A 23,791-nucleotide genomic window follows, 5' to 3' on the forward strand; every position below is an offset into this window, starting at 1 on the left:
TTCGCATTCGTGAGAGAGCCCCCGAAACGAACGAACGACAAACCGAACCGAATCGAACCGAAGCCGAAAGCGAGCGCACTTCGTGTGTCGGGCGAGTGAACGTTTTTGTGTGCGCTCGTTTTTGTTCGTTCGGCTTTTCAGCATCCAGATGCATTGCAATTGGCTGCTGTTCGCGCGCCGTTCAGTGTGTCAGTCAGTCTTTGTGGGTGCAACGGAACGGTCACTCGGTCGGCAACGACGCGCTTCGCTTCGCTTTGGGGATCGTGCATGCAAATCGTTGCGACTAAATTAAATAATAACTCGCGATCGTATCGATTCCCAAGCACATTCAAGGGTCGCGACATTCCGGCTCCGTCTTAAGCGCGCTTTCTTTGTCGGGTGGTGCGGCACCACTCTAGGTGGTTGCCACTGTGCGTCAAGTGTAAGTACAGCGAAAAAACTAAAACAACAAAGACTAAACTAAAAACACAAAAAAAAACACAAGAAGAAAAAAAAAATTGTTTTGCTCGGCTCGTTTGGTTGCCATTTGCGCAATTTGGTCGGCGTAAAATGAGATTGCCTTCGTGCTAATTGCGGCAATCGGTGGGGGTAAGTACTGAGTACTGAGTAGTGTGTGAGGCTGGGGGCAGGAGTTGGGGAGCTGTGGTTGGGGATGGTGACATGCAACGCATATAGTCTTACCCAGGGCAAAGTCGTCATTGTCATACCCTGCACACAGCGCACACATCGGAAGTAACGTGGCACCCAACTCGTATCCAATGCCCCAAATCCGAAACCGAACCCGATCCCCAAGAGAACGACTCTCTGCCCCGATGTGTAGCCTAGAATTTGAAACCCATTCGTGTCCATTCCCAGCTCAGCTAAATGCCCAAATGGATTAGCTTTCAGTACACAAAAGTGAGGCACAAGCAGCGACAGAAGCCGTAAATTGTTAGGAAAGCGTTTCTTTCTTCCCTATACACACACACGGTGTAAGAAATTTGCCGCGACAATCAAATTAAAAATGCTGTAATACCTTGTAAAGTGTTGTAATACCATGAAAGCTGCTGGCATTAAATAAGTAGGTTGTTTTGCATGCCTTCTTTTTTTGTTAGTTGCGTGAGAGTAGATTTTTTCTATAAATGTAATTAAAATTAAATGGTTTATCTTTAGGTTTCCTCATTTGTTCTATTAGTTTAGGTTCGAAAGATCCTCAACATTCTTATAATCTTATGAGAGAGATCTTCACTTAATTTATTTAAGCAACATTGAACTCAAAAGCTAAAATTGAAATTAAAGAATTCTAATTCAATAAATGAGAAATATTCGCGATCATACTTTTGTTAATCAAAATTAACACTGATACATAACCAAAAAGAGCGAAAAAAAAAACAAATCTTTGGTTACGAAATTTAATAACTTTTTTATTACCGTTTATTCGGTTTTACTTGAGGCAAGAATTAATGTTAAAATTATAGCTATTAAAACTGTATTAAATTCAGATTGTAGATTGCCATAATTTAGCGAATAAATGTATGCAAATTAACAGAGCATTCGCAATTCGTATAGTCAGCAATTTGTTAATGCCCGCCTCCCCCTGCTGTTCCGTAGTTTGCTTTGCTCTTCTTTGGGGTTTACTTAAACGTAAACACTTTTTTATGTGCGAGACTGCCACTGCACTTGAGGAGCAAAAGCCACAGCAACAATGCGTTGAGGATGACGATGACGCTGCTTCTGCGCTGCTGCTGCAGTAGTAGCTACTCTTCTTCTTCTTGCTCTTACTGTTGCTGCTGTTGTTGTTGCTGTTGGTCAAAGTGTTAAACGATTTGCATCATATTACACACTGTTGTTGATGCTTCGGTGGTTTGGCCATTGTCGCCCAGTGCCAGAGTCGCTGTCGCCGTTGACGTTGACTTCGCAGCTGGCGTCGCAGCCTGAGGCTATTGTGCTAAGCTGCGAAGAACGCTGAAAAGGAAGGGGATAGAGGGGAGGCAGCACTACCACCAACGATTTATCATAGCAGCAGCAGCAGCGACGCAACGTCAACGAAATCGATCCGGATCTGTTAGGCTCTGCTCTCTTTCGCGCTCGCTCTCTCTCTCTCTCCTCTCTCTGAAGCTCAGTCAGTTATGCGTGTGTTAGTGTGTGTGTGCAGCATAAAAAGTAATTTTGAATTTTTGAATCGTTAAAAGCAATTAATTGCCACTACGCAGCGGCAGCCAAGCAGGCAGACAGCCCGACAACCAAACCAGACAGACAGTCAGCCAAGAGCAGGCAGCCATCCTGGCTAGCAGTGAACAGTGAGCAGCGAGCAGCGAGAGCTGAGAGCACCGACTGCCCCCCATTCCATGCAATTCCATGCCATGCCATTCCATGGATTGCCGCCGCCATGTGACAGCTTTGCCAGTCAGCCAGCCAGCCAGCCAGCTTTACTGCCCAATTTTGTTGCAAATTTTTGCTTTCCGCGGAACTTGCTGCATTTCATCTTGTTGTCATCAGTCGCAGCAGCAGCAGCAGCCGCAACCGCAGCAGAAGCAGAAGCAGCATCTTCTGCCGCCGTCGATCGTCGCACATTCATTTGTCGCTTAATGTCCCTCAGTTGGACCGCAGCAACCCCGCTCTCCCCCCCCGTTTACCATCCCCGCTGTCCAACAGTTTGTCAGTCGTTGTCTGTTCTGTTTGCTGCCCCCTTCTTCATACTCCTGCTGCTGCTGATGCTGCATTGACTTCACCCAGAGTGTCTGTATCTGTATCGTCTTGGCATGTGCGGCATCTGCTGGCTGGGCTTCTGTGATGAGATCTCTCGGTGTGCCTGTGAATCTGGTGACATCCACTTGCATGCGCACATTCATCGTCCACGTCGTTGCCGCTTTTTTTCTTCTCTTTTTTTTTATACCCGGCTATGCTATGGGAAGATGGGTGTTATAGCTTGGTGAAACACTCAAAAGCAAATTGTATAAAGTCTTTATACTCTGAATGATGCTGTTCTGTCCTAGACACTAAGCTATCTAAAACATTAGTAGCTTTAGATATCAAACTTAGCCAAAAATACTGAAGAATATAGGAACTAATTCAAAATGAGAATAATATTTTTTATACCCAAGGAAATGCTTAATGACATACACAGGAAAAGTCAGTTACGTCTATAATTTGGATGCTTAATGATGCTCACTCAAATATCTAAAACTTTAGTAGCTTTAGATACCAAACTTAGCCAAAAATACCAAAGAATATAAGAACTAATTCAATATGGGAATAATATTTGGTTATTCCCAAGGAAATGCTTAATGACATACAGAGGAAAAGTCAGTTACGTCTAGAATTTGGATGCTTAATGATGCTGTTCTGTCTTAGACACTCAAATACCTAAAACTTTAGTATCTTTAGACACCTATCTTAGACAAAAATACTGAAGAACAATATAGAAATAATATTTTGTTATTCCCAAGGAAATGCTTTATGACCCACAGAAGAAAGTTCAGAGCTTCTATAATTTTATATCTGTACGAAAATTAAGCTGTGGGAATAGGAAATTGAGCGATGTTTTTGGTTTGCCACTGGAACTTATTTTTCAAAATATCAGTACCTGGTATTTCAAAGTCAATCACACTTGTCGGCAGCTTTCTTACTTGTTTTTTTGTTGTGCTTCTTTTTGCTGCACATTCACACGCAACAACAACAACAACAAACACACACTCGCACACACATTTGCACACTCGCCATCGAGCTAACCATAAAACATTAGTTTCCCATTTGCGTGCTAAATACCCTATGTATGGCTCGACTTGGCCAAAAGGTTTGCTTTGGCTAAGCTGGCTAAGCGATCGCTCGAGTCGAGGAATGCGGTTGCACTCCACAGATCTTCTCCTGCTCCAGCAGCAGCTACAACAGCAACAGCAGCAATTGGCATTGCAATTGCATTCCCAACTCTTCTCTGCTCCTCTTTGTCAGCTCAGCTATCAGTATAATTATGTATGTATTTAGAGCTAAATTAACTCGAACTTGCAGAGATCACTTATGTGTCCATTCGAGGGCAGCTGCCTAGAGATTACCTTATGTAGTCTCGGTATACAGATGAGAATGTTTTCTAATAAAAGACAAAAAAAAAACACAGCCTATAATCAAACTAATGGTTGTTCCAAGTAATAAATTTATGTAAAAAGCCTTAAAGATTATTGCTATAAAGAAAGGAGAGCTTTAAAATGTTGAAGACGTCAAATATATGGTATATGATAGAATAAGAAACTGCGATCGAGAGAAGTAAGATATCGAAAGATACTTTTAGTATAGAAGAAGATACAATATGTTATAATAATCTATTAACTATTAACACTTTAAATATAACAGTTCTTACAATACAATATGTTATAATAATCTATTAACTATTAACACTTTAAATATAACAGTTCTTTGTCATAAGTATCTTTGATAAGTACAGACAGTATCCATCAATCCACGAACTGTTTAGGGATTACAGATATTCAGTACAAATCAGAAAATATATCTGTAGAATCAAGATTAGAAATTAGAATCTTATAGATAGATAATCTAAAACTTCAAAGTCACAACAATTTATTGTTAGCTTAGATAGTATCTATCAATCAGCCTATCAACTATTTGTGATGGAGAATGTTTGAGACTCTGGCAGACTACCCGCTGTGCAGGGTATCATTGAGGTCAGGCATTGGGGGAAACTATGCGCTGCTCTGGCAGTTAGTCTATCTGTCCGTGGGTCCGTCTGTCCTGCTGGCCGTTGCGTTCATGGCACGCACCGTGATGCGCGCTTTGAAGTCCTGTCAAGCACTTGAGATACATTTATGTATTTTTGCATTTTCATTGCTTGCACTGTGGCTGAGAGGCGCAGCGAGACGGGGAGCAAGAGCGGGGCCAAAGAATGATTAGTTAGTTGGTCAGGCAAGCAGGCACACTCAAAGAAGGGGGAAGCAAATCGAGGGGAAGCACGCAGAAATGGAATAAACCGGTTGGAGTGATCGGGCGATCCTTCAGCATAATCAACATACATGCTGTTAATTATGAATGCACGGGGAATGCCGCAAGAGCGAGCGAGACGGAGAGGGCGAGAGGCTGAGGCAGAGGCAGCGATTGAGAGTGAGATGATCATCTGGGAAACATTATTGCAGATTGGACGATTGGCAGATTGCAGACCGATTGCAGCAGCAGAAGAAGAGGGATCAAGAGATCTAGCGACCCACCTGAAACACTACAACGAATATTATGCTGATCATGCTGGCGCTGTGCCTGACGCTCTCCCTGATGCTCGCCATGGCCAGTCACCATGGCTCCATGGTGCACTCGATGCATCAGCAACAACGCCAGCGACACGACACCACCGACATCAAGGACAAGATCATCGAGCTCCAGTGCTTGGCCCGTTGCGAGAACATCACCAGTCTATCCCATCACATTCAACTGCATCCGCAGCGCTGTTTGGAGCAGTGTCGCCTGGAACTGTTGCGTGCTCCTCGCGTTGGCAGTTGTCCCAGCAGCAAGCATCTGATGCGTCAGGCACCGCTATCCTGCCTTGACAATTGTGCCCACGATCACGACTGCATTGAGGTCCATAAGTGTTGTGCCTCCAGCTGCGGTCCCGTTTGTGTCGAAGCGTTGGGAGTGCGAAATGCCACCCAGCTGCCTCCCATCCCGAAGATCCTGCGCTACAAGCTGCCGCGCAGCCACAAGGTGGAGTTGACCATTGAGTCCTCGTTGTTGCCTTATTACTTCCATGTCGAGGTGCGTTCCCACATCGGACGTCTGTTTGCCCCACGCAAACTGGGCGTCTGGCAGTCGCAACAGGTCGAGAAGATACTGGAGACGACCAACGGACGCAGCAAATTGTAGGTACTCCTAATTCTGTGCACTAAACAAGGCAGCTATAGCCTAGTTGTTCTAATTTTGCATGCAGCATGGACATCTCGTTCAACATACGTCCGGGTCGCTGGTATCAGGTGCGTGTGGCGGCTGTGAATGCTCAGGGATTCCGCGGTTACTCGCAGCCCTCGCACGCCTTTACCTTGGCTAGCCGTAAGTGCCTCGTTAATTACCCCCCAAGGATCTCCCTTATGTATGCTATTTCTTCGACAGATCCTAAGCCACCTAAGGCGCCTAATGACCTGAGGATCGTGGGCAAGCATTATGATGGTCGCAACTACATGAGTGTCAAACTTATTTGGTGTCCCTCCAAGTCCAACCTCCCAGTGGAGAAATACAAGATCACCTGGGCTCTTTACGTGCGCACCGAGGACGGTTCCCTTGTCGAGGATGAAGCTTACGTCAAGGATGTAAGTCTAAATTCTCTTGATGTTTTGACCCAATTTTAAATCTACTCAAACTAAATTATTAAAAGAAGCAAAGGTAACGTAGAAGAAACAAATCCTAGCCAAAATGCTGGAGGCTTCCATAAACCGAATATCAGTTTTCCTAGTTCACTTCAATCCCTAAGTAATATGTTATAGGAATTTTAACTATTGAATTTTGAATGCCATCAATATTTCAGAAGTTTGAAGAGTTCCTTGAAGCGCCAAACCTTTCCTCAGTATTCGGGTTAATATCCCATTTACGATGCTAGAAGTTTGCTTTTGGGTTCCCTTGCTCCCATCATCAGCTAAATCTTTTCTCTACCTTTGCAGACACATCAATTCGAGATCAAGAAACTGCAGGCCAACTCCTCGTACTACATCCAGGTGCAGGCCATGTCCATCAGCGGATCGCGACGCCTTAAGTCTGAGAAGAAGGCGCTGCTATACAACACAACGCTGCAGGCGCCAGTCGATCCACTCGGTTCGCTGCAGTGCAGCAACCTGCGCCACAGACACCACCATCAGTCCAGCAGCCAGTTCGGCGAGATCAGCTCCACACCAACGATCTATGAGCTGGGGCTGGGACGGAGCACAACGTCCGCTGCAGAGCTGAACTCGGCGTCATTTCACTATGATGTACGTTTCCGTTTGAACCGGAAATTCGGCATGATTGTGCAGATTTTGGGCTTTCAGCCACACAAGGAGAAGTAAGTAGGGTTGTTGTTGTTGTTATATGTGATTCCCTCCCTTCCATCCTCTCGCCCCTTACACATGTTTTTCCTATGTTGTTTACAAATAAAACATATTCGATTTCCATTTTACAGAGTCTACGAATTGTGCCCCCAAGAAACGAATTGCGAACAACGCGAGTTCAGCGCGATTCGCGTTAAAGTAAGTTGACTATTCACTATTGACTGCATAAAGACATGGACTCCACGTCCATGCCACGAGCTGGATACGTGCCAGTGTCAATTTCAATTACAATTTTTAATTTCAATTTGTTGTCGCTGTTTTCGACACGTGAAACACGTTTGAGGGCGCCACTTGGAAATAATACTACGTTGTTAGCTAATTGCCATAGGCCAAAGACGTGGACAAAGTACCCTAGAGATCTGAATCGCACATAATTGCTAGTACTTTGATTACTATCTATTTCTTTAACATTGGGGGAAAGTATTTTGGATTGTAAGAAGAACTTGTACTAGGAAGGATTAAACTATTTAATTCCTAATTGCAGAAAAATGCCCCAATGTTTTAGATATTTAAAATATCCGAACTAAGTTTATGCCCTAAGAAGACTCCTAAGAATTCAGTCAATAGTATCCGGAAAAGATCTATCAGAAAGATACTTTAGTGTATATTGAAGAACTAAAAGATCTAATACCAATTACATGTATCTTAACTGCTGAAAGATCCTCTGAAATTTAGCAAAATTGGTAGACTATAATTTATAGTTGATAGAATAACTTAGGATGCATAACAGTTGAAGAGCTGAAGAGTCCTTAAGAATTCAGTCAATAGTATCCGGAAAAGATCTATCAGAGAGATACGTTAGTTTATGTAAAGTGAAGAACTACAAGATCTAATTCGGATTATATTGCAACTGATCAAAGAATATCTGAAGTTTAGCAAAATTGGTAGAATAACTTAAGAAGCATTACAGTTGAAGAGCTGAGGAGTCCTTAAGATAATATTCAATAGTAGGCGGTCTTCTGCCTATCTATCAGAAAGATACTTTAGTATAAATTAAATAACTAAATGATCTAATGCAGATTATAATGCGTTATGTGGTAGCTTGGTTCCCCTGGTTTATCGCAGGGGAAATCGATTAGCAAAGCTTTAGTTATTAACCATAATTAAACTAATCAGCATTTATTCTCCTCCCAATCACAGAAAGATTCGCTGGAGTTTAGCAAATTGAAGTATAACACAACTTACGTGCTGAAGGCGTTACGTCCGAGTCCGAACTCCGTGTTGGATGAGACAAGGAATGCGTTCACATTCACAACACCCAAGTGCGACAATTTCCGTAAGCGTTTTCCTAAAATGCAAATCAGATGCAGCGATCAGTCCTAGTCGATCGATGATGATGCCGCCTTCTAGACCATGAGATTATGCTAGTTTGTAAATAATTGTATCTATCGACTTAACTTTTTTTCTACTTATTGTTAGCTTTAAGCATTCAAGATACTCCGTAACAACAACAACAACAATAAATGTTTGCGCCACGTAGCGTTATTTATTTGAAAAGATCTTTGAATTCCTGCAGATCCTGTTCCAGCTGTGTCATGGGCTGAGGATTGGGTCTACCCAGCAGTTTGCATTTATCTAGGTCTATTCCCAGTTCGATGAGGGCAGCTAGCAATCTTGTGGTGTACAACACAGGTCCTCCAATGAGATGCAGAAAGTCGTAATGCTTCTCCCGCCGTGAGCTGAAGAGAATGCGCTTCGAGACAAAGTCGCCGTAGTTGCTGATGCGTCCAACGCACACATAACGCTTGAGGGACGGAGCATAAACCTCGAGACTGGCACGCAAACTCTCCGCGGGTGTCAAGCTATCAGCTGGAGCGTAAACCAGCTGGAAGGGCACATCGAGTGCCTTGTAGAAGTTAATGGCCAGATTGAGCAGCTGTTCCATTTGGGCGTCCGCTTCCTCTGCTGTCAGCGTGGCTACAAAGCTCTGTACAGCATTTGTCTGTGTGACGGTATAAAGACTGCTGTCGGGACCATAGATCAATCCCTCCTCCCGGTTGTAGCTGCGTCCACAGGCGACGTAACGCAGCGGAAGAACCGAAGGATAAATACATAGTTTAGTCATTGCACCAAGGAAGCTCTCGAAGGCACCTCCGCCTGTTAGATACGCCACATTAAGTTTATTTTGCAAGTGCTCCTCTTTGACTTGATGATAATCCCCCATAGGCGTGGCATTCGCCTCCAGCAGCACACAGCGCACAAAGTCCGGATTTGAGGTCTGCACAAAGTCGCCCTTGGACACCAAATAGGAAGCCAACGCCTGCATGGCATTGACATCGAAGTGCGCCGCCTGCTCCATCAGATAGTAGCGCTGGTTGTCGATAAAGTGCACCAGATCCTTGTGTTCCAAGTGGGAAATAAAGTGTGGTTTGCTCGTTGGCAAACCATGTCGATAGATGAGTTTCTGCTGCTTGGCAGCTGGACAGTGGGGATGCAGTGCATTGGGCAGATGCAAAAAGTCATGGATAAAATCATCCTCAATGGGATACAGTTGCTGCTTAAGCGCTTTAACATCGTTGCGCAACGCTTTGCCACGTTCCCTCAACGATTCCAGTTGCTCAGCGGCTGCGCCTGATTTTGAAAGTGTTTTCAGCTCTTTCGATATTGCTTCACGTTCCTCGTCGAGTCGCTGCAGCTGCTCGTGATGTGTCTGATACTTGGCAAACTTGGCAAGCACCTTTTCCAGTTCAATGCCCAGTCCACGGCTGGCGATGCCTTGCTCCAAAGCGGGGCGATCACGGAATGTGCCGGCAAAGTCTAAATACGGCTGCAGCGTCACATAGTTCTCGTTGGCTTTATCGCCAGTTATGTAAAGTGCGGAAATGTGGCGTTTATTCGAGGATAAACACGTTTTGGCTAAGCGACGTAAGCCTAACATTGTTGCGCGTTTTCTTTTTTAAATAACAAATTCGCGAATATTTCTTTCCGCTCAGCTTTTCACAATCAGCTGTTCTTCTTTCGCGCTCACTCAGCTGACTGACAACAGCTGAAGCGACTGTTAATAGTTGTGCTGTTAGCGGTGCTGCTACTGTTAACCAATAAACTGCTCTGTTAGCGATGCTATTGCTGTTAACCTATAACATGCGCTGTTAGCGACACTAATGTTGTTTAAGCATAACATGTGCTGTTAACAGCAGGTTTTTTAAATTATGCTGTAACTGCCTAGATAGCCGTTCTGCTATCTTGGCCACTTTGTGGCTAAATCTAGCCATTCTTCTATACTAAGCACTCTTGCTCTTTAAATTCACCCATCACTGCTGTTGACTGACGTCATTTTTATTATTGTAATTAAGCAAAAAGATAAGTACCCAACATTATGCTGCTTGTTAGTGTAAAATCGCATTTAATAAACAAAGGGATCAAACAATAACAAAGTTTATATATACATAAAAGATAAAACACAACACTAAAATATGTGACAACATCAACGTGAAACACTATTTGGTAGTTTTCTGAGTAAATTACAATAAAATTTAAACAAATTCATTTGTTTTGAAGGCAATTGTTAATACTTGACAGTCACTTCTTTGAGCAGTGTTTTACTTAATGCTCTGCAAGACTTCGGCATAAGAGGGAGGCGGTTTAAAGTTGACGACTTCCTTATAGATGTACTCCTTCCACTTTTCCACCGATAAGTTCATGTCCTCAAAGCTCTGATCGTAGAGAGGCGAAGTGCGTTCATCGCTGGGATCGGAATACTTTTGCAAATACGGATGGGCTAAAGCCTGTTCCGCCGTAATACGTTTATCCGCATCCAGTTCCAACATCTTCTCCAGCAGATCCACAGCCAAAGGATTGGCGCCGGCAAAGAAGTCGCTGAAATTGGTGCGTTTCATGGGGGGCAGGGAGAGGATATAGTTGCGAGCATTCTCCGAGGAGATCTTCTTCATGAAATCATCCGGCGGAGTGCCCAGCATTTCCATGATCAAATTCAGCTGATGTATGTGATCGGTACCAGGGAAGAGTGTTCTCCTAGTTATCAATTCGGCCATGATGCAGCCCACCGACCAAATATCCACAGTCTGGCTGTAGTGCATCCAGTTGAGCATGATCTCAGGGGCACGATACCATCGGGTGGCCACATAACCCGTCATTTCATTCTCCGTGGGCCGCGCCAAACCGAAGTCCAGAATGCGCAGCTCGCAATCTTCATTGACCGCAATGTTCGATGGCTTCAGATCACGGTGAATGATCCCAGCACTGTGTATATACTTTAGACCCCGAAGAATCTGATAGACCAGGAACTGGACATGATCGTCGGAGAGGTTCTGCATCTTGATAATGTTATTGAGATCAGCGTCCATGAGATGGGTGACAAGGTAGACATGCTGGAACTCCTCCAGCGTAGCATTCGCTGGATGTGGTGGATGAAAGATGTCCAACAGACCAATAACATTCTCATGATCCATGTGCTTAAGCAAAGTGAGTTCGCGATACGTTCGCTTCGCATGCACCGTTGACTGGAAGGGACGGGAAAGCTTCTTGATGGCCACATGCATGTTCGTTCCCCTGACGTTGGCTTTGCACACCTGGCCATAGGCTCCCGATCCCACGACCTGCAATTGTTGGTACATTTCCGGCACTTCCCATTCCGTGCGATTGATGTCCAATTTGTAAAATTGTTGCGCTGCCATTTTCAACACTTTATCAATCAATTATCAAATGAAGAACGCAATACGAATCCGAAAATAACTGATTACGTTTATCTTAAATCGGGTTTCCTGTCCCCAACCAACTATCGTCAAACAAGCAACGGCTTCTTTCCAATGGGCGGTGTACAGAACGTCTCTGTGTGCGTGTGTTTGTGTGTGATTTGACGAATCGACTGTCGTTGAGTTGTGCAGCCGTTAAGTTTATTCACCAATCCTTGAGGATTAACTGTTCAATAATTGCTTATCGAAATTAGCATTTTTGTGTTTATTCCGCACTTGAAAAGAACGTGAAATTATTATTGTAATTAGCAGCGATCAGTGCATGCGTCACAGCCAGCGTATTGCAACTGTTGGCCTTTAACAAAAAGCAAGAGTACGAACAAAAACAATAACAATTTAACATTAAATTGAAATGTTATGTTAACAGCGAAATGGAATTATTCGATTAGTTGCTGCTGGTAAACAAAACAATACTTTTAAAAAAATTAAACGCAGTATAGACAAAACAAATAAACAAAAATAACATGAAGCTTTAATTAAAGTTTAAATTCAAATTGATCACTCGCTTACTGGTTCCATCAGTGTAACAGTGCCTTTTGAGTTCAACAGCGCCATTTTGAGCACTCATTCCTATAACGGTCGCTGTGAATTGAGTTATTATGTGGCGCTTGTTACGTTTGAAATGGTTAATGACGTTATTCAAAGTTTATCTTTAAAGTGTTGCGAATCACAGGAAATCTAAAGCACATGAGCTGACTACAATTTGATTAACGGAAATAAACAAAGGTGAACTTTAGATGAAGAACTTTAGCTTTGGCTGGGAACTTTGAGTGCAGCTGATAAGCACTTGAAGCATAATGTATCGATAATTGAATTCGATTAAATTGCGTAGCGTTGCCAAAACGTGTGAAGCGAATCAGCTGTTTACCACCCGTGTAAATATGAACAACATATTACACACTCACACACACGCACCACACTCCTCTCTCACGCACAAACAATTGGCGAATATATAAAGTAGGCTGGTCCATAGTGCATATGTGCTTAACCACAAATCCGTGTAAACATTTGCCAAAGCGCCTGCGCGCTGTACATTAATCTTATCGCCATAATCTAATCGTGGTGCCATTGGAGCACAAAAAAAGCGGGTCCCTCGCTGCGTGAAACAGTTAGTTGGTCGTCGAAGCCGCAAGCAAACGGACGCAGTCTCTCTCCACTTCCATCTCTCTCTGTCAGTTGTTCGCTCGCTCGCTCCATCGAACTGTGTTCGAAGCGTTGTAACCTAGAAAACATCGAAGAAGTTAATTTATTAAGTAAGTACAATATGCAAATAAGGGAGTGCTTAGCAATTGAGCTCAACTAGAGATTAGAGATAGAGATACACTCAAGATGTCCTCCATATCATGTGCATAGTTCAAAGAGCTGACCTTTGGAACGCGTCGCTCCATGAATATTTATAAATTCGTGAATTTGATAGATAGCAGTTTTCGGTTCGGTTTCTAATTCGATTACCTTAAACCAGAGATACAGATACTCTCTGTGCTATACAGCCCGATAAGATTAGCCACCAGGTCGGTTCAAAGAGTAACTTTTCAGTCAAAAGGGAAATGAAAACCCACCCTTGAACGGCATACTAAAGTATTTGATATTATTTTGTCAACTTGCAGCACACACACACAATGACTTCGCAACTGCTGCCTGGCAACATTGTTTTCGGTGGCCCAATCCCAGTGAGAGTTGCCCAGGATTATCGTTCCCTTGGCCAATATGTGCTTGAGAAATACAAGAGCTTTGGTGACCAAACGGTCATGATTGATGCCGTCACCGGCACCGAATACAATGCCAAATTCATGTACGATTCCATTGTACGTCTGGCCCAAATCCTCCAGAAACTGGGCGTCAAGCAGAACGATGTCATCGGACTGTCCAGTGAGAATAGCGTTGGCTTTGCCATTGCCATGTTTGCGGGCTTCGCTGTGGGCGCCACTGTGGCTCCCTTGAATGTCACCTACTCGGATCGTGAGGTGGATCACGCCATCAATCTGTCGAAGCCAAAGGTCATCTTTGCCTCCAAGATCACCGTGGATCGTGTGGCCAAGGTTGCCAAGAACAACAAGTTTGTCAAGGCCATCATTGCTCTGAGCGGCAACTCCACAAATCATCCCAATGTGCAATTGTTCACGGATCTGATGAACAACGACAAGTTCAAGACGACCCCGGACTTTACCTCACCAACGGCCAACAAAGCGGAGGATGTGTCACTCATTGTGTGCTCCTCGGGCACCACAGGACTGCCCAAAGGTGTGCAGCTGACGCAGTCCAATCTGCTGGCCACCCTCGACTCGCAAATGTAAGTGAGAACGTTTAAGGAAACTTTAAATTTTACTTAATTTGTTTCCCTTCCTTTGCAGTCAACCCACCATGATGCCGCTCAGTGAGATTACGCTGCTGACCGTGATCCCCTGGTTCCATGCCTTTGGCTGCCTGACGCTCATCACCACAGCAACAATGGGCACACGTCTCGTCTACTTGCCCAAGTTCGAGGAGAATCTCTTTCTCTCCGCCATCGAGGTGAGCACCACAATTGTTGAAAATTATTAAACTATAGACTTAAACTTTCATCTTTGTAGAAATATCGCGTCATGATGGCTTTCATGGTGCCACCACTGATGGTCTTCCTGGCCAAGCATCCCATTGTGGACAAGTACGATCTGTCCTCGCTGATGGTGCTCCTCTGTGGCGCTGCGCCGCTCAGTCGTGAGACCGAAGATCAGATCAAGGAGCGCATTGGCGTGCCCTTCATTCGTCAGGGTTACGGCTTGAGCGAGTCCACATTGAGTGTGCTGGTGCAGACGGATGACTTCTGCAAGCCAGGCAGCGTGGGCGTGCTCAAAGTGGGCATCTATGCCAAGGTTATCGATCCCGATACGGGCAAGCTGTTGGGTCCCAACGAGCGTGGCGAACTGTGCTTCAAGGGGGATGGCATCATGAAGGGCTACATTGGCGACACAAAGTCCACGCAGACTGCCATCAAGGATGGCTGGCTGCACACTGGCGACATTGGCTACTACGACAATGAGTTTGAGTTCTTCATTGTGGATCGCATCAAGGAACTGATCAAGTACAAGGGCTTCCAGGTGCCCCCAGCAGAAATTGAGGCTCTGTTGCTGACCAACGATAAGATTAAAGATGCTGCCGTCATCGGACGACCGGATGAAGAGGCTGGCGAGTTGCCCATGGCATTTGTGGTGAAGCAGGCGAATGTTCAGCTCAGCGAAGACGATGTCATCACCTTCGTTCATGAGCGTGCCTCGCCAGCGAAGCGTATTCGTGGTGGCGTCATCTTTGTCGAAGAGATTCCTAAGAATCCCAGTGGAAAGATACTGAGACGCGTGTTGCGCGAAATGCTGAAGAAGCCAAAGTCCAAATTATAAGCTATTCGTTGGGGTCAAAGGTGGGCATGGTGGTCAAAATGCAAATCGCAAATCATTTGTTGTACAAAGAAGAATTTTCCATTACACTTTACGCTTTATTATATTACTAAACTAAACTGGTTTTGTTTGTCAATTCGTTTTATAAACTACCAACTGCTTGGATTGTGTTTAAATATATATATTTATATATAATAATAGATAATGTATTTGTATTTGGCTTCTTCAAAAGTATTTTAAAATCTAAATAAAAACTATTTTCATAGTCGTATATTCGAAATGAGCAGTAGTTACATTTGTTGTTTATGTTTTTTTTGGCCTCGAGAACTAACAATAACAAGTTACTTATATAAACAACTACAAACACATACACACATCTATAAATCTGGCAATCCGTATCTGTATCTTGTAGCTGCAATTGTATCCATGCCCAACAAACATTCGTATAATATTTCCTTTGGTTTCAGATTCTCTCACTTTCGTTATATGTCTGTATATATATACTATATAGATTTATGATGAGTGTATAGATATATATATTTTTTTAAATATTTAACTACATGTTCTGGCTTGTAAATAGTTGGCTTAATTAACGTTTTTTTTATTGGTTTTTCTTGGGGAAAAAGTTGTTTCTTGTCACACACTAGTTGTATTTTGTTTACCAAACTATATAGTTCTAGTAAGTATATATATATATATATTGTATCTCTCTCTCACAGGGGCATTGTATACATATATATTTGTTTGTTATTGCGGTCTCTCTAGCATTATTAGTTCACTAATTATTGTGTATGAAACCTTAAATTTAAGAGAAATGCTTCGGTTTCGTTTCTTTTTCTATTAACGGAAATAAGTAAATTGTTTATATATATGTATATATACTTTCGATATTTGTGTAAAATGTTTCTAACGCCTCGCTGTCTTTCTAACTGTCTTCTGTGCCACGTTCCTAACGTAGTTGCAATGCTAATCGACTTGGTGCTTCACTTACAATTTAAACCTAGTGTCGACAAATTAGTTAAATAAATTCAGTTGCTCCTTCGTTTCTGTTTCCATTTACGTTTCGTTTCGATTAGTTTAGTTAACTTAATTAATACTTAGACATTATTTAATGCAAAAGAATTGGGTGCAGTTGATTTTTTTTTCATCGTTTTCCTTTTAGTTTCTTGGCACAATTTTTGACAACATTTTGTTCAAAGACTGATTGTCAGTTGTGAGCACAAAAATGAAAGAAAAAAGCACGTTCGTATCTCAATTTGTGGCTTGGTCCCGGGGACCCAAGTGAAAGTCAAAGTGCACATAGGGAAAACAATAGTAGTAAGTGTAAGTTTAAAAACTGTTTGTTCTTTTTCAGCTGGACCCTGATGGTGGTGGTGTTGATGATGGTGGCAGCAACTCAATGATCATACAATGATCTCCATGCGATTCGCCTTGCGCGTGACCTTTGGCGGTCCTTGTGCCAAATCCGACATGCCGCCGTATTTGAATGAGAAGATGACCGTCTGCTGGCCAAAGTTTGCCTCGAATCTGCAAAGGATTTACCGAGATTAACAAAGTATTTAAATGCTTAAATTAGTCTGAATCTCACTCTGTGCTTATGTGTATTTCGGGCGGTTTGCCGGTGGCATTTTGAATGACCAGAAACATTTTGGTGACAATCTCAATGACATGACCCGTTTGGAACACAAAGTCGCCCTTCTTGCGACCAAACTCCGACTGTAAATTCAAGAGATTTCAATGAGATTGAAGCACTCTTAAGTGACACACTCTTCATGCTCACCGCTTTGACGTGGAAGACGGCAATGTCATCCAGATAGGGGCTCAGAGACATGCGATAAATCTCCGAGGCAGGCACTCGATACTTGATTTGCAGCGTGCGCTGATCCAACAGCAGCAGCGAGGATGTGGACAGCACCAGCAGAATGGGCACAAACTGTGGCAATATAAAAAAAGTTAGTTTCTCAATTGAATTAGTTGTTTAATATGGTATCTCACTTTGCCGCTGGAGCGTGCGATCTTGTTGATAATGTCCGCAAATACCACATACTGATCATTAGTCTCGGCGCAGACCTTTTTCCACTGCTGATTGTGACGCAGTCGCACATAGTCACCCACAAAGGGATGCGCCACGCTGTCAAAGGAGAAATTTAGTTAGAATAAGTAAGAAAGCTACAGTCGAGTGTGCTCAACTGTGAGTTACCCGCTACCCTTTGTGAATAAAACCAAAATAGTGCGGTATGGTATATTTTGAATACACCAAATATAGCGTTTGGTATATATTTAGTAGTAGTAGTAGTAGTAGTAGTAGTAGTAGTAGTAGTAGTAGTAGTAGTAGTAGTAGTAGTAGTAGTAGTAGTAGTAGAAGTAGTAGTAGTACATAGTAGTAGTAGTAGTACCCTGCTGTATATTGTCTATTTATAAATTAATAAATATACTAACTAAATATACCACAAAAATACTAAAAATATACCAGATGCTGTATGAGGTATACTGAAACAGTACTACATTCAATTTATACCATAGAATGCAAAATATCCCTATTATACCAAAGACTACATTTGGTATATTGATACTATATTCAAAATATACCATACAGCGAAAAATACTAAGACCGGTGGTATGTAAGTAGGCGTTTTACTCATACAAAAGTATTTCTTTATAACATAAAAATTGCTGTCTAAACAAATTATAGTTCTATATCATACAGTCTCTGAGATCTAGGTGTTCATGCGGACGGACAGACAGACAGACGGATGGACATAGCTATATCGTCTCAATAGTTGACTCTGATATATATACTTTAAGGGGTCGCGGATACCTCCTTCCTATTACATATATTTCATAGTTCTAATACCCTTCTATCCTATGGTAAAGAGATTTATCTGTCTTACCTGCGCGCATAGCACGCTTTGCGATCCTTGAAAATAATGCTGGCCGTGACTTTTTCTCGCATGCGATTGCGCGCCGTCTGATCGAAGGAGTTGCGATAAATGTAGCACTTCCAGCGATGATAAATGGTACGCAGCAGCCGCGAGGCATCCATCAAAAATGTGGGCGCCGCTGGCCACTCCGAGGAGAGCGGACTGAGCGTGTTGGGCGGCAGACGCAGAGGAATGGTCAACAAATACTGCCTGATCTTCCACTGATGATAGTACCGAGCAATCACATCGACAGCCCACTTCACCTGTCGCTTGTACTTCAGCGTGCGATACTCCTCGCGTGCCTGGCAAGAAATAGAAGAGATTAGTAAAGATGAATTTAAAATGAAGGGATAGAAAAGTAGAGAGTGCAACATGCAATGCTTACAACACGATATAAACTCCACAAGTGCCGACGGCCCGTGAAGGGAATGCCAAAGCGGCACTCCTGCATGCAAAATCAAAACCGAAATCAAATCGAATCACAATCAAAAATAAGCGACTCCTTAACTTACGCGCCACGTGCGCCACGCACTCGAGATGACCATCTGGCTGTGACGCATGCGTCGATAGCGTTTGCGTGCATGATACATGCGAAACATCTTCTGGATGAGCACAGCCAGCTCGGAGATGCGCAGCCGACGGAATTGTTCCAGCTCGTAGACGGTGCGCGGACTGCGCACGAACACATTCTTGGTGCCCAGCGTGAACTCGGCCGATGGCAGCGGCAGATTGCGTATGATCAGAGCAATGCCCTCCACTTGGCTGCCGCCATGAAAATGCGGCCACGTCAAGCTATTGAGCAGCTTATAGCGCTGAAAGAACTTCACATGGGGCAGGTGATAACAGTGCCCGGTGCGACAAAGATGCACCAATGGCATCAGTGACATGTAGCGCACTTGATGCTGAACCAAAGCCAGATCGAATTGATGCGATTGCTTGCACTCGTTGGGCTTGATGCAGAACACATAATGGGCACGACGATGCTTCACAATTGCGAGCAGCGTTTGCAGTTGCGTGCGTATGTTGGAGCTGAGTGTTGTGGGCTTCTTGCTGGCCTGTCGTCGAGGATTGCCCTCAGGAAAGAGACTCTGCACCAGCGAGAGTTTGCTCTGATAGAAGGCGGCGCTAATGTACTTGGGCAGCATGTCTGAGTTCTTCTCGAGAAAGCGATGCACCGAGTAGTTGACAACGTTGGCAAAGTGACGGATTCTGAAAGCGAAAATAAACAGTTTAAAATGTGAATTTAGTTCGTTGAAGGAGCACTCACTGAAAGCACATGGAATTGCTGCCGCTGGTCATGAAATTCGGATGCCCTGCGCAGCATTGTTGGATGCGGAGCAGCAGCGCTTCGTTGCTGTTTAGATGCGGTTCATTGATGAGGCTGAGTATGCCATAGCTGGGCTTGTCGATCAGCTCGCAAATGGACTCGTTGTCAAAGTAATCGATGCGCGACCATTCCAAACCCTCACGCAAATATAACTCCTGCTCTGCGCGCAGCACATTGAACACAAAGTTCTACAAGGAAAGCATTGAATTATTAATCTATAACTAGTTGATATTGTTGTCACCCACTTGATGTGTCTTCTCGGCACTGTAGTTGATGGCAAACTGCTCAAAGGAGTTGTGCTCCAGCACCTCGAAGCCATAGAAATCGAGCAAGGCCAGATTCTTTTCTCGCTGCGTTGACTTCAGCGTCTCGTTGATCTTGTTGACCAGCCACGTGAATAGGCGACTGTAGAGCGTGCGGCAGAGTGTATTCCGATAGCTGGCCGCCTGTCGAGCGTCCATCTCGCAGCCCACATCTTCCTGTGTGCTGCTCGTGCTGTTCGCTCGCGTCAGGCAATTGATTAAAATTTGAGCTTCCAAATTGAGCAGCTGCGCCGTCTCCTGCACCTCTGTGGAGCGCAAAGATTATTATATTTATAAAGTATATTTATTTAACTTCAAACTCACCATAGACATTGGATATCTGGCAGCCTTCGGTGCCGTCGATATTGGTCACGGGCACAAAGATAAAATTGCCCAGCTTCAGCACGACGGCAATGACGCGAAAAATCGAATTGATCTCATCACAGCTCAGGCCAAGCACGTCCAAAGAGCGCTATAATTAATAAAGGGAGTAATTAGTATAGTTAAAAAATTAAAACATATTAAGTATCAATTGAAAATCATTCATTTTGGACTCATTATATTGAGTCGATTGAGGTAAGTATCAATTTATAAGCATTTATATTGGTCTCATTAAACATCAATTGAGGTAAGTATGAAGAATCAATTTAAAAGCATTTAGTTTGGAATGATGCTTTATCAATTGAGGTATCAATTTATAAGCACATTATCAGCTAATGAGCCTTGTTATTCAATTAATTATGAACTGATTTAAAAGCATTTTCAATCAATCAGAAGCAGAAATGAGCTTATATCAATTAATGTGAATAGGCAAATTATTTTGCAAATGAACAAACAATTAAAAAACGATTTGTAATCTATCATAAGTGAAACACAATTGAAAACAATAAACTTAGTAAAGTTTTAAATTGATTATAAACAGTCATTAAAAGCCTTGTCATTAAAACCTTTTAAAATCTCTTGAAAACATCTAAATTATTTTGAAGTTATGACTTTCAACAAAACTTTAAATGGTTTGTAAGCTATAAAGAAGCTTAATTAATCATTTAAACCTTTTAAGGTCACTTGAAAAGATCTACATTATTGTAAAGTTATGACTGTCAATAAACTGTGTAGAACGCTAAAATTGTTTGGTACTTAAAAGTTGACTTAAAGCTGCTTAAATTCTGAATGCTCTCAAGCAAGTTATGATAATTTAAACTGATGACTTAGACAGCAATTTGTGTAAACTCAGCATTCAAATTTAGCATTGTAATTCCGTAAAACTAAGCGGGATATAAAAGATATTTAGAGTACATTAAATCGTCACCTTTGTGTAGTGAAAGTTGGCGCGATCTTCCTCCATGGCAGTTGTGTTGCGCAGCAGTTCATACTTTTCCACGTTGCGAAAGAGCTTCAAGGATTCTTGAATGAACAAGGCAGCAGATTAATGAAATACCAATGAAAACTAAATAAGTTAACTACTCACTAAGCAGCTGCAAATCCGCACCGAGCAGCAGTTGATAGAATATGTGGAAGTTGCGTTCGCCAATCATGGTGTCCGTGATGCGAGTCTGAGAATGATAAAATAAAGTTTATAAATAAAATAAGAGTCGATAACAATCTTTAAACTTGTGGCAAACAATCAAACCTTTTCCAGCATATCTTGGTAAAGAGCAAGACATGGAAACAACAGTGAATTTTAGTAAGAATAAGTTGAGCTTTAAATGATGATTAATTGAATCCAGGGAAGCTACTTACAGTGTGTGATGTGCACGCCCATGGGATCGCCTTTGAAGTCAATCTCAATGTCAAAGAGCTTGCCCTGTGAAGAGTCAAATTTGGTTAACATAGTTTGAGGTACTATGATATATTCTAAACTTACATATCTGCTGGAATTGTTGTTCTTCAGGGTGCAGGCATTGCCCATGGCCTCCAGGAAGACATCGGCGCAGGTGACGCACTCGCGCAGCCGCTGACTCGGTGACTTGTGGCGTCGATGCAGCGAGGAGCTGGCCGAGGGCGTGGGCGACACTGAACTGCTGCCACCTCCACCTCCTCCTCCTCCGCCTCCACTGCCGAGCACCTTGCTCAGCTTATGTGCATCGTACAGCGAGATGCGTTGCGTGGATCCCATGACAGCCTGTCGCTCCGGTTGACTCTCTGTTGAATGCTGTCGCACTAGATTGGAGCAGCTGCCACGCTGATGCACCGTCACTGAGGATGTGAGACGAGTGTTGCTGCCACGCAGCATTTGCAGAGCGGCCTCGCGCTCCTCCTTCTCCAGGCTCTGGGCGCGTGTGCATTTGCTGTGGCCGCACTGGCGACAGCCTGCGTGCAAATACTTGGGCGATGGGCTGTGGGCAGTGTTGTTCACTTGTGTCTGTTGATGCTTGAAGCAGGATTTCGTTGGATGCAAGTGGCTCTGGCCTTGTCCTTGGCTTTGGCCTTGGCTGCCTGCTGACTCCAACAGTGTGCTTATGTTTTCGGTGCTTTTGTGATGCGAAAAATCAAAGTCCACGATCTTCTCGCGCATATGACGTCGCGCCTGTCGCTCAATGCTCTCGGTGCGCGAGCGTGAACACGCTCCTGGTCCTGGGCCAGGAGAAGGCGACTGGCGACGCGACGCTGTTGTTGTTGACGCGCTGTTGCCTTGGTTCTTGCAAATGATAAAGTTGGCATTGCCTAAGCAGCTGCTCGAGGCACGTCTGTGGGCATGCAAGACAACGCCGCCGCTTGTGGAGCTGCTCGAGGACTGTTTGCGCAATGGATGCGGATGCGACTGCGACATCGAGCGATCCTGGATGTGTGTCAGGAAATTGACAATCATTTTGAAGGTTTCCGTTTTGCCCGAGCCGCCTTCGCCAGTGAGAAGCACACACTGATCCTCGCTCTGATCCTTGAGCGACTGATACGCCAGATTGGTGAGTCCATAGCTAGAGAGGATTACCATTAAATAAGTGTTTATTTGATAGAGAAGAGGGTAGCTTACATGTGTGGTGGCAGCTGAAAGATGCCTTTATTGCCATAGTTCCGTATGTGTTCCAGCGAGTGCTCGGATATGTGATGATATGGATTCAAAGCCACAACAGAGGTTCCAATGTAGGTCTGCAAGGACAACAATTAATTAAATAAACTGATCTTGCTAAAAATTCCAACTGAATTTCATTGCTACACAAACCATATCCTGCACTTGAGTCTGTGCTTAGCGAAGACACAAACCAGATCGAGCTGTCTGGTACACAACTTACATTTCAATATATAAAATAATACTCACATAGATGTGATCGCGTTTATAGCGCTGATGTATGTTGTTTATGAAGCTATCCTCGGAGAGGTTTTCCAACAGCACCGAGTCCCAGGTGCCAATCTCCTGTTCCATCTTGCCAACAACAGCAGCAACAACAACAATAACGATGACAACAGCAACAACAACGACAACGGCAACGACGACGACGATAACGATAAATGCAATTGTGCTGCATAAACATTTGAATTTATCAACTGCAACAACTGCTGTAGCTGCAACGAGACACAATTGCAAGAAAATGGGTTGCCATAATTGCATAATTTATCATCACCAAATTCGTGTTTTGATTTTCTGATTGAATTATTGATTTTCATTTTCTGCTGCGACCAGCAACAGTGTGTAGTCTGCTTATCGTTTGGGGGCCTTTTCCCCTTTTGTGGCGCTTGCAGTCCAGTTAAAGTTGTTTATTCCATTTATTTGTGGCGTTGCAGAATGTTGTTCACAATATTGTTTTGTTTTTTGTTAGTTTTGTTGGCATTTGCAACAGCTTTGTTTACCTTTTCTCACAATATTTGGGCATTTTGTAGAGAAATGCAAAGCACTACGCCAACACTTACGTACCTACGTAATGGCAAAGTCAGCAACGCGTAACGTAGCACATAGCGTAAGTGTAACAGAAGCCAACGAACTCTTCGACGCAAGTTTGCGCTGCTTAACAGTCGATGTTATCAGTGAAATTTTAAGGCAAAGTTACAAATTATAGCTCTTATCCATTTAAACAAATTTATTGCCTGTTTTTTTCGATTTATTTATTCCAATTTCATCTGCAATAGTTCTAACCAACTATTAAATTTAAAAAATGTTTGTTTACATTGGTATT

General features: G+C 43.3%; 5 protein-coding genes across 11 annotated transcripts; 2 read left to right on the top strand and 3 right to left on the bottom strand.

The window, feature by feature from the left end:
- Positions 1-180: 180 nt before the first annotated feature.
- Positions 181-8,545, top strand: LOC117573482 (anosmin-1). Of its 2 annotated transcripts, none has more exons than XM_034256708.2 (7): positions 181-421; positions 5,121-5,834; positions 5,903-6,021; positions 6,082-6,278; positions 6,627-7,003; positions 7,121-7,187; positions 8,190-8,545. In XM_034256708.2, exons 2-7 carry the CDS (start codon positions 5,215-5,217, stop codon positions 8,370-8,372), a joined length of 1,563 nt encoding a protein of 520 aa, XP_034112599.1. In that variant the 5' UTR covers positions 181-421; positions 5,121-5,214; the 3' UTR covers positions 8,373-8,545. The 2 variants fall into 2 exon arrangements, with proteins under 2 accessions (XP_034112599.1, XP_034112600.1); XM_034256709.2 differs by lacking the exon at positions 181-421 and adding an exon at positions 452-588.
- Positions 8,516-10,017, bottom strand: LOC117573483 (serine--tRNA synthetase-like protein Slimp). Its single transcript, XM_034256710.2, has one exon. It carries the CDS (start codon positions 9,925-9,927, stop codon positions 8,536-8,538), a length of 1,392 nt encoding a protein of 463 aa, XP_034112601.1. The 5' UTR covers positions 9,928-10,017; the 3' UTR covers positions 8,516-8,535.
- Positions 10,018-10,382: 365 nt separating this feature from the next.
- On the bottom strand, positions 10,383-12,061 carry LOC117573484 (mitogen-activated protein kinase p38a). The gene has a single exon (XM_034256711.2). The coding sequence runs from the start codon at positions 11,681-11,683 to the stop codon at positions 10,589-10,591; it is 1,095 nt and encodes a 364-aa protein (XP_034112602.1). The 5' UTR covers positions 11,684-12,061; the 3' UTR covers positions 10,383-10,588.
- Positions 12,062-12,667: 606 nt separating this feature from the next.
- LOC117574071 (uncharacterized) lies at positions 12,668-15,220 on the top strand. Its single transcript, XM_034257702.2, has 4 exons — positions 12,668-13,014; positions 13,369-14,051; positions 14,113-14,272; positions 14,332-15,220. The coding sequence occupies exons 2-4, from the start codon at positions 13,381-13,383 to the stop codon at positions 15,133-15,135; spliced, it is 1,635 nt and encodes a 544-aa protein (XP_034113593.1). The 5' UTR covers positions 12,668-13,014; positions 13,369-13,380; the 3' UTR covers positions 15,136-15,220.
- Positions 15,221-15,405: 185 nt separating this feature from the next.
- Positions 15,406-23,788, bottom strand: LOC117574070 (unconventional myosin-Ib). Of its 6 annotated transcripts, XM_034257696.2 has the most exons (17): positions 22,939-23,268; positions 22,654-22,769; positions 21,547-22,597; positions 21,423-21,486; positions 21,313-21,326; positions 21,151-21,235; positions 20,992-21,086; positions 20,007-20,154; positions 19,626-19,948; positions 19,321-19,568; positions 18,566-19,262; positions 18,439-18,498; positions 18,024-18,355; positions 17,128-17,263; positions 16,913-17,065; positions 16,721-16,848; positions 15,406-16,659 (listed from the first exon to the last, which is right to left on the bottom strand). In XM_034257696.2, the coding sequence occupies exons 1-17, from the start codon at positions 23,227-23,229 to the stop codon at positions 16,536-16,538; spliced, it is 4,065 nt and encodes a 1,354-aa protein (XP_034113587.1). In that variant the 5' UTR covers positions 23,230-23,268; the 3' UTR covers positions 15,406-16,535. The 6 variants fall into 6 exon arrangements, 4 of the variants coding, with proteins under 4 accessions (XP_034113587.1, XP_051862444.1, XP_034113590.1 ...); XM_052006484.1 differs by lacking the exons at positions 18,439-18,498; positions 21,313-21,326 and having other exon boundaries at positions 21,439-21,486; positions 22,939-23,266; XM_034257699.2 differs by lacking the exons at positions 21,313-21,326; positions 22,654-22,769; positions 22,939-23,268 and having other exon boundaries at positions 21,547-21,694.
- Positions 23,789-23,791: the final 3 nt, after the last annotated feature.

The sequence above is a fragment of the Drosophila albomicans genome, chromosome 2R, assembly GCF_009650485.2.
Source record: "Drosophila albomicans strain 15112-1751.03 chromosome 2R, ASM965048v2, whole genome shotgun sequence".
NCBI classification, from domain to species: Eukaryota; Metazoa; Arthropoda; class Insecta; order Diptera; family Drosophilidae; genus Drosophila; species Drosophila albomicans.